Consider the following 10401-nt stretch of genomic DNA (forward strand, 5'->3'; position numbering starts at 1 on the left):
ATTTTGTAGGGTTACCATATTTCCAGTACTGCAAAAACGGATATCTTTTTCTGGATCCATTTCACCATGTCAAGTTTGCACTCCAAACAGAAGAAAGCTTCCCAAACCCATAAATCTGTCTCACACATACACACCTATCCCTAATAGAAAGTTGCATGTGTATACACACACACACACACACACACACACACACACACCTCTGTCCCTAACAGAAAGGCTTCCCCTGGGTAAAAACAGAAGAATAACTGATATTTCAGTTGTTCTTGATTTATAACCGATAGAGAATATTTTTAACAGACTAGGAGTTGTACTGTTTATTATATTCTTAATAACTAATTTAATTGCCTTTTAAAATTACCGATTGTTCCAATTAGTTCAGCATGCCACTGCAATCAGTAATTGTGTTAGTCCATGCTAAAAAAAACTATACAAACAGCATTTGTAGACATAGGAAATTCTATCAAGCTATTCTAATACGATGCAGATCTTTTAAATATGTGCTAAAACTTTAAAATTACGTACTGAAAATTAACCAAGTATTTAAAAAAATTCAGGGTCTTGGATTATATTGCTTCTCTTGCTTTTGCAGTCCTAACTTCATGTGAAGATTTGCATATGTAACGTGAACCACAAAACTATCACATTTAAAGCATTTATTTTGAAAAATAAAATACAAAAGATCAATTGCAAATGTACATGTAATTTATCAACATCTCAGAAATTGTTTTTAAATAATTAAAGAAAGATATTTAACAAGTTCCATGTCAATAAAATTGAAAACAGGCACAACTCTTCTACCACCCCCACCCCTAAAACAAAGCAATACACAAACAAAACACATTTAAAACAAGTACAGACCACCCCCAAGTTCCATACATTTAAATCCAGATTTTAAATAAAACATTTACAAAAATCCTTTAAAACAACGGTCTTCAGTTAAATGGAGAGAGAGCCACGATTAGCAATTTCAATGTAGATCAGTTGTTGCTTTGCTTTTTTTCAAACCTTAAAAACCTTTGCGTATGTGATACAGTACTACGTTGTCATCAGTGAAGGGCATTGACTTCATAACAGAAAAGTGCTTTTACTCTTAAAGTTTTACATGTGCTCACAACAACAACAAAAATATCAAAAACTAAAACCACAGGATGAAAAGGAATGAATGGGAGAAGATTGAGAGAAAAAAAGCAGGCTATCAACAGTACACCTCACTGAAGTGAGCGAGATGACCAATACACTGTTGTTTCCATTGAAAAAGGCAGCAGTCTTTCCTAATTAAAAAAGAAATAAGAAAAAAAAGTTAGGTTTTTACACTTTTTTTTTTTTGCTAGACTTCACTTTACACCCCAGCCAATTTATTTTCAGAAGCAAATAATGATGCATGTTTAGTGTAACAATTAATCTCAATAGGCCCAAAAAGCACAAACCTAAAGATAACTGCTCAAAACCTTTATTCCAACCCAGTTTGGATGCTTCGAAAGAGTGAAATGAGAGCCACTACCTGTTGACATCAAGTGAATTTGAAGGTGAAGGCAATGGAAAGCTTTTTAGCTCCAGCGAAATCAATATATTCTTTCCCTCCAGCTGAATCAATATATTCTTTTCCCTATATAGATGCAAATTCATTTTATTAAAACTTTCTCTTCTATCACAAAGCCAGTAAAAGAACCTAATGGGAAACTGGAGACTTTGCTTCTCAACTTGAATGCCTCAATTGTATTCATTCCAATTATTTTTAGTTAAATTTTCAAATGACATTTAAAACACTTTTTTTCAGAGGAATGCATTTTTCAGTTCTTTAATACCGCCTCATACATTATATTAAAATGACTGTTTTCCACATAGATCACTTGTAAACATTCTTCATTTTGAAATCTGTTTCTGTACAGCTCAACTCATCCCTTTGTTCTAAGTTTAATATTCATTTCTAATACAACCATATTGCCTTTAGATTTGTTTAAAATAGATGTGTTTTGTTCTATTGTGTCAGGCCCTTGGAGTATTTTAAGCCAGGAACATCCTAACAGTAAGATCCCAGTTGATCAGTAGGAACTCTTTTGCTATTCACTAGTGATCCAGGACAAAAAGCACTGAAATAAAAATACACTAAAATCATCACTCAACACACTCATCACTGTAGGTCCCACGACAAAAAACAAACAAAAAAACCCCACAAAAAACTATTTTCCTGAGGCTGCTTCACAAGTGCTGGGACACTACTAACAGCCAAGGCAGGTTTAATTTAAATCATGATTTAAAACACAATTTAAAATACTGGACAGAAAGCCTCAACTTAATCATTGGTTTCTACAAAAAGCACATTCTTGTTTGATATCCTTTATTCATTGAACTCCTTGAAACTTTGCACTTTTAAAGAAAGGTAAGGGTGTGTACACAAATTTGCAGAGAGACAATAGGGCTGATAGGTGGGTGATTAATCAGGTCTGCTATCTCTCGTCTCCATATACAGGACTGCTGTTAACAAGGATGTTATCTCTGGAGACACAAACTCTCCCTATGCCTGAAGAAGGGCATTTGTGCCCGAAAGCTTGCAAAGAACTATTTTTCCAACTATTTAGTTGGCCTAATAAAAGATATTGCATCTACCCAAAGAATCTTCTCTGCCTATGATCTCTGGAGACACAAATCCACAGTTTAAGAACTGAAAGTAAGCATCACAGAGATGCTTAATGGGACTGAACACAGAGTCAAATCATTAAAAAAAAAATAGGGTAGGGGTTGGGAAGGGCCCTCGGGAGGTCATCTAGCCCCCCTGCCTGCTCAAGGCAGGACTAGCCCCAACTACATCATCCCAACCAAAGCTTGGTCTAGCTGGGTTTTGAAACCCCCCAAGGATGGAGCTTCCATCACCTCTCTGGGCAACCGGTTCCAGTGTATTACTACCACCTTAGTAAGAAAATTCTTCCTAACATCTAACCTATACTTCCCTTCCTGCAACTTGAGACGGTTGCTCCTTGTTCTGTCATCTGCACCACTGAGAACAGTCCAGCTCCATCCTCTTTGTAACCACCCTTCAGGTAGTTGAAGGCTGCTGTTAAATCCCCACTCAGTCTCCTTTCTTTAATCCTTACTAATCCATAGATGAGCCTCTGGCAGCCCCGTAAGATTGGGCCCCTAATATAGTCCATGGCCTGTTGTGACCTATTTATAAAAATAGGTTGCATAAATATAATGTCTCAAATAGTATACCATTAGAAGTTATGATCCCTATTCCATGATCATATCTTTTAGCTTTAACATAATTTAAATGAAAATATCTTTATAAATTTAGCTTTTTAAAACAACTTGACAAAAAATAAAAAAATACAATTAAATAAAAATCAATCCATTTTTTTTTATTTAAAAAAAAAAAATGATTGATTTTTATCCACCCTGCTAGCAGCAAAAGATGCATTAGTTAGCTCATTTTCCCCTGTCTTTGAAGCAACAACTGGCTTTAAAGATACAAAAAAAAAAAAAAGTATTCTTAAAATCTGTTCAACATGCACCTTGTTTTGATGGACAAGTATGTTATTTATACCTTGCTTTCAACACAAGTTAAAAATAAATGTGAACATCTGGTAAAACTGCTAGCTGGTTAATTTTCATACCTCCATGTGAAGCACCTGCTCTAGTGGGCCCAGCCACATGCAGCGCATTCGAGACTGGCTCCATATACCACATGCAGCACATGGGGCTAGGACCAGCACATGCTTTATGCTGTGTGTGAGGATGGTCTAAGACACAATGGACAGAGTTTAGGGCTCCATGGGCCAGATCCAGCCCATGGGCCATACCTTTGACACCCCTGATATAGTAGGCAATTGAATCTTCAGCATACCAGTTACATTAAGTTGGCTGTTACAAATGCTATGTGGGCCTGGCCTAATCCCTTCACCCTCTGCCACCCAATCCCCCATTAAATATTAGATCAGAATTCAGTTTTCCATTTGAAGGCATGATGCAAGTTTAAAAAAAAAAATAAAAAATCAGAACTATCACTTAAGTGACGAAGTAGACTATTTTATTACCTTATGTGCAAGATACGTCCATCAAACCATCTATTCCATAGGTTCAGTCTGTGAAAGCAAATAAGCCAATAATACCAAAATTAGTTATAGTCCACCAAGATTAAAGGAAAGGTATTTTTAACACCACTCATGTCTGCGCAATAGCCTATTAGCTGTTTGGTTCTTTTTATTATGTTAATTCAGTCATGAGTAAATTGTTAAAAATAAAACTAACTGAAGAGAAGCAATTTCTAATCCAGCTACAGATAGTCCCTCACTGGAGAGATCAATATATTTAAATTTAACATATATCCCTTGAGGCATGTTAACTCTTATCATCCCTCTGAAGTTCATGACTTCAGTTTAGATTCTGCTTCTTATTTACTACTTCTACATGTAATAACTAAATAGATTTAATTAATCTGTATTAATTCAGGCACTAACATTTTTTTTTTAATTCCATTTGCAATCCTGCCTCTCTCACTGGGAACACAATAAATGTTTGCTGCATGTTAGGTCTTGCTGACCTACTACTAAGCTCTTAATTATGCCATTCAGGTTTCCTAACTGCCTACAGTATTACTTTATTAGCATTAATTGTCATCTTCCTGTTAAGCATCGCATCTGTTTGCTCTACGTATGTATTAAAAAAACCCGACTTATTTGCTTGTATATTCTTAAATATCTGAATAGTGCTATAGTCTCATGCCACCTCCTTTTCTTTTCTTATACCATGCATTTTGCAATTTTAGATGCAATGCTGTACCCCATCTTAAAATATTTTCCCCTAGTCAGTGCCATGAAACAGTTACTGCACACTTTCGCTTCAATTCAGTTTGTTTAATTAAAACTGGTAAGAGCTACACATTTAAAACTGGTTTTGCCTTTGATAAAGCTGCAAACACACACACACACTTTGGCCAGCAGCTGAGCTGAACAATACTGTGAGCAAGAGCACATCCAGCTGCATGGTGTCAGGTTCTTAATGGTTTTATATTAGCTGAGCACAACTTGCAAAGCATGAGTACTAACTGCTCAAAGGCCATGAACAGGCAAACATCCAGTAACAGAGCAAAGCCCATGTTAGAGATCACACACAAAGAAGATTTATCAGAAAGAATCAGAATGACCGCAGCAAGGTTTTATGCTCTGAAAACATGAAACAGACACGGCAGCTATTCTACATTACTGATCCATGTTCATTTTATCTTGCCACGGGATTTCCTTTCTATTGTCTTCTTTGGCTGGAACAAAAGAGACCATTTTGCCTTTTAAATAAATGAATTTTCGTTTGAATGGATGGAACTAGTCAAAAAGTTTGTTCCCTCCCCACATCCCTCACCCTGGTGGCAATTTTATTCATTTTTTTTCAGAATCTCTAGATTTAGCAGATTAAAGGTAATTAAGCTATCCTTAAGAATAAACAAAAAAAGGGCTTATGTCTTCTGGATTGCTAGTGAAAAGTTTGCCTAACCTTTTATCTGACAGCGTAACACTGAAAACAACCACCATTCCCACTAAAACAGGACACAATCATCATCATAACCTTACATGACGGCAAAAGGGAAAGTGGCCTGCTAAAACCAAACAGCCCATAACAGAACCTGAGCCAGAACACAGGAGCCCTAAGGCCCAGGCTCCTATCCTGCAAAGACAGCACTCGTGAGCTTCATTTAGAAATTTTAAGCACACTGATCTGACCAAGTGCAGGCAGTGGACTGGGGAGATGAGGCACTTCAGTCAGTCTTCAAGTCATTACTGGATACTCCTCAAAAACAGTTATGCACTGCTGAAAGATTGCTGGAATTGCCTTTATTCTTTATCCAAGAGCAATGATACATATGGGTCTGTCGTATGGGCACAGGATTTATATCCTGGGCATTTCTGCCTCTCCCTATAGGAAAGTTAGACAGTTTGGCAGGGGAAAGATGCCTTTCCTTTGCCCACGTAATGCAACACCTCCCAAGTCTGGCAAGAGGTGCACTGTAAAGTTACTGCTGCCCTGCTATTTTTGTCTTCCAGCTGAATGCAAATGTAGTCCCTTAAAACACCAGCGCCCTATGCAGAGAGAAGCAAAACTGGTCAAAATTGCTAATGAACCCTTTGAGCTAAGGACCTTTATAAGGCAGCAAGTTGCCAAACAGAATAAAAGGATGAAGAGAGAATAGCTCTGGCATTCAGCCCTTGACAGCAGACTCAACCTGCTCAATGGCTTGGGGGAGACAGGACGTCTTATCATTGGGATTTTCAAAAATAAGTCAGAGTCACCAGTGGGCTGGTATTTAAAAAACTGAACACTTAAAGCTCCTATGACAGCCAAAGGGGGTGCAGTGCTTGAGACAATTTAAAATAATTAGTTCATAAGGCCATTTGATTCCATTTGACACACGGGGGTGTCAGAGACAGAATTTGTGCAAGGAAGATGAGGGGAGAAAAAATGAACATGAAATACAGGGAATCAGGAAGTGGTTCTGCAGGCAATGAAATCCTCCATTTTATAGATATTTCTCTATGAACTATTTCTGTAGTGTTGAGACGCATTAAAACCAGTGATCCTCAGCCAGGGCACTGCAGCACCCAGGGTAGGGCTTGAGCTTTTTTCAAGGGTGATGCGGGGTGCCACACAATGTTAGGTGTGAAAACATGATTCACAAGATAAACCTAGAGATTTTGAACAGCAACCCAAGTGTTAAAAACATTCTGACCTGTTGTGATCTTTGAGTTCTTTGCTACAGAAGAATTGCTCTATTATTTTTCTACACTCAAAAAAAGGTGCAAAGTAAGAGCTGGCATTTGAGTCTAATGAGGGGTGCCTTGATTCTAAAAATGTTGAGAATCACTGCATTGAACTGACAAAGATGCAAAGTTAACTTCTAAATTGCCAAGAGTTCACCCTTCTTGAATAAACCTTGAAACAACAACAGCAACAACTGTTTACAGAGTGCTTCTGGAAGTTACACATACATCAGTTTAAGTGATCAGAAACTGGTTTAAACTTGTAACAGAACAGAAGTTCAGTGTGCATAAACCAGTTTCAAAATGGCTCAAACTGGTTTAAGATAGACCAGGTTGAATGCAGTATCAGATTTAGCTGATTTGGGTCCAGCCAGTTTATGAAATTTCTGTCCCAGAGCCCTTCCTGGTTCAAGTTAAATCACAGTCCCTCAGCATCCCAGCATGCTTTCCAGCCCAGGCATGGGCTGTGCTGTGCTGTCTGCTCCAGCAGAAAAGGGGCCAGGGAGGGGGGGTTAAATTTTCCTTCCCCCGAGCAAAGAGCTACTACCCCGCCCTTCTAAAAACTTACTGCTGACTGCAACTGTGGACTACAAATCCCAGAGGCACTTGGAAGCAGGAAGAGGAAGTGATGAGCAACCCTGCAGAGTCCTGCTGCTGCGATTCTGGGCCACAAATCCCAGAGACCTCTGGGGTAGCAGAAAAAGGAAGTGAACACACAGCCCAAGCTGGCTATGTGCCAGAGAGCTGTGCTCTACCATCTCCCAACTTCTGGCTTGAACCACTGCAAGTTTGTGGCTGTATTTCCTGAATCAAGAGCGACTGTCTGTGCAGTCGTTTCTCAGTTTAATCTCTGCAGTTTAGACTAACCTGCAAAGACTGAATCAATTTAGCTGTGGGCTTTTTCACTGTCTGTACTTAGCCACAATCTGTAACTACTGAGGGCCCTGAGCTATATGTAGCTTTTACTTACATTACTGGGGGCTTTTCCTTGGAAAAAAGCTGTAGGACTGGGCTTTAAACCTGTATGCATTCCCAGGAATAACAGCTAATTTGTACGCTCACCACAACTATGCAATGTTTTACATAACTAGTTTATGTAATCTTTAACTATCTTAAGAAATTCAGAGCTGAGGGATGCTCTACTGTCACAAGGCATCTACATACTAATCTCAGAATTTCACTAGAATTAAAGTATTGGTCAGGAAGCTGTTAGCAGAAGACTCCAAATAAGCCCAAAAACTGAGGTGAGACACATTCCATTTTAGTCATTCCCTTAGCAAGGCAAGGACTTCTGACCACTTTGGATAGCTTTTTCAGCTGTTACCACTGAAATACATCTATTCTACCTATTGTACAATACCCTTTGGGACAGAATTGTGCCATGCATTAAATCCGGTGCTAATTAATGGCAATACTATTACTAGAAAATAGGATATGCTTGAATACCTATATTCATTTTGCCCTCACATTAATTTAATTGCAAACTAGTTAGCAGAAGAGTAAACCATTAATATGCTGAATTATGACCTGGATTAATCTACAGCATACTGTCTCAATCTGATAAATAAAACAAACACTGAACTCTGATCAAGATCAGCCAATGTGCTCTGGATGGTTGCTTTCTTGCTTTAAAATTTCCAAGTGCCCCAATCAAGATTTTATAATCACTGGGCACATCTACATGTTCATTAATGTGCTGTGCCTACTGTGTGTTAAATTTAGTATTTGCTTAATCAAGTACTAAATTAATGCGCAGTAGGTTGCCATACTATGCATTGGTATCATGTTTTTGATGTGATGCTTAATGCGCAGTAGGCTAATACTACTGCACATTAGCGTTTTAGCGCAGTTTTTCCCATGTGCATTAATGTGTGGTGGAATTAGTCTACTGTACATTAATCATCTCGTGAAGGAGCACCCACTCACTACCAAAATAGAAAAACGTAGGCATGAAAAAAATATTAGAAAGGGGATAACGAATGCTTGAGGTTTTGAGAGATCATGACTCTAGATAGTAGGGCAAGTAACCCGAGACAAATTATGTACTATGTCTAGAGTTGTGGCACAACTTCATTAATACAGATAAAGAAGTTCTCTAAGGAGAAATAAAATTATAATGCCTACAGCCTCAGACTACTTAAACATCCTTCCACGGAAAATCAATTACTCTGTGGTATCACAAATTTAAGAGACAGATTTAATTTGTTTGATTCAATCATATATAAAACGCAAAATAAAAATAATTGCATTCTCCCTATAAAGTAAGATTTATTGAAAACTTCACTGCTCGCTCTCTCTCTCGCGCACACACACACACACACCCCTCCCCTTCTTGCACTTCAACACACACAGAAAAGGAAAACAATCCAATACTATACCTGTGGCACTTCCTTAAGAAAATCAGGAAGCTGAAATTCACCTTTATAGACCTGGAGAAAAGAAAAAAAAAGATAACACTTTACACAGATGCTTTTACTGGATGTTACAACTATTAAAAAGGAATCACTTCAGATCTGCAAGGGTTACCTTGAACTAGTCATGCTAAAACAGCAATGTCAGGGCTTTCCCTCCCCACCAAGTTGGCCACTTTTTTTTCTGTTTCTGTAATTTGAATAATTCAGCCTTCAAATAATCTTTAGGTTTAATAACAATTTAAAACAGTTTTTACTTCAACTATAAAGCACTGGCAGTAGTTTTTATGGTAAGTAAAGCCTTTTATGATCAACATTACTCTATTAAAAAGCACTAATTTCTGCAGTTTTCAAATGCAGATATTTAGGTCCTATAATATTTTAAAAGTGATACCCACATTCTGACGTACTGCAAGTCCATTTGAAGATGCAGTGGAAAGTGGCATGATGCATTTTCACAGGTATAAGCCCGACACAAAATAAGGTTAGAATTTTTTTAATACCACAATAAAGGTTCAATCTATCACATCCCACATCAATACATGCTTGGTTTTGTGTTGTTTTTAACACCCCCCCCCCCCCCAAAAAAAAAAAAAAAACAACAACAAAAAAACCCAACCAAAACCAACCAGGCTGATTACAAGACCATAATATTATACGGGTATGTTATTAAAAACAGGTAATACTGTGTGTTACAGACATTTCTCACTTCTATCAATGAATACCCCAAAGTCATGACCTTGTGCTGTCCTGGATAACGTGAATCATTGTGAAATAAAAATAGTCACTTGTGAAGAAAATCTTCTAGTATTTAAGGAATTACCCCACAGCTTCCTAATTGTGTTTTGCCTAAAAGAGGTGCTAGAAGAAACCACTGCTGTAGAAATGGAAGGGCAAAATGTATGGATGGAAAATTTAGAAGCTGTTTAAAATTTCTTATATTAACATGAGTCAGTTTTGCATTAAATGAAGGTTGTTTGAGGAGCTAAGGCAGGGGCAGGCAATTATTTTGGGCGGAGGGCCACTTACCCAGTTTTGGCAGGCTGTCGAGGGCCGCATGGGTAGTGCTGCCCCTTGACAGGTACCCTGCCCCCTGGTCACCATCTTGGGACCCATGTCTCAGGGCCAGCATCGGTGGGGCCCAAAGCAGGGCGCAGGCTGGCAGGGGTCTGTGGAGTTGGGCTGGGCTGCACCAGCAGGGAGAGGGGGGAGCTGGCCCAGCTCCATAGAGCCCCTGCCAGCTG

The 10401-nt window shown here is 38.4% G+C and overlaps 1 protein-coding gene across 3 annotated transcripts in view; it reads right to left on the reverse strand.

Annotated features, from left to right (window-relative positions):
• Positions 1 to 472: 472 nt before the first annotated feature.
• Positions 473 to 10401, reverse strand: part of TPST1 (tyrosylprotein sulfotransferase 1) — a 49801-nt gene continuing 39872 nt past the window's right edge. The window contains exons 4-7 of one of the 3 annotated variants that reach the window (XM_014523478.2): positions 9125 to 9175; positions 5179 to 5254; positions 4032 to 4079; positions 473 to 1271 (exon numbers count right to left, since the gene is read on the reverse strand). In XM_014523478.2, the coding sequence (XP_014378964.1) occupies positions 5210 to 5254; positions 9125 to 9175 (96 nt within the window). In that variant the 3' untranslated portion in view covers positions 473 to 1271; positions 4032 to 4079; positions 5179 to 5209. The remainder of the gene's footprint in view (positions 1272 to 4031; positions 4080 to 5178; positions 5255 to 9124; positions 9176 to 10401) is intronic. The other 2 variants (XM_025212944.1, XM_006031296.3) reach the window with 2 other exon arrangements.

The sequence above is a fragment of the Alligator sinensis genome, unplaced genomic scaffold, assembly GCF_000455745.1.
Source record: "Alligator sinensis unplaced genomic scaffold, ASM45574v1 scaffold714_1, whole genome shotgun sequence".
In the NCBI taxonomy this organism is placed as follows: domain Eukaryota; kingdom Metazoa; phylum Chordata; order Crocodylia; family Alligatoridae; genus Alligator; species Alligator sinensis.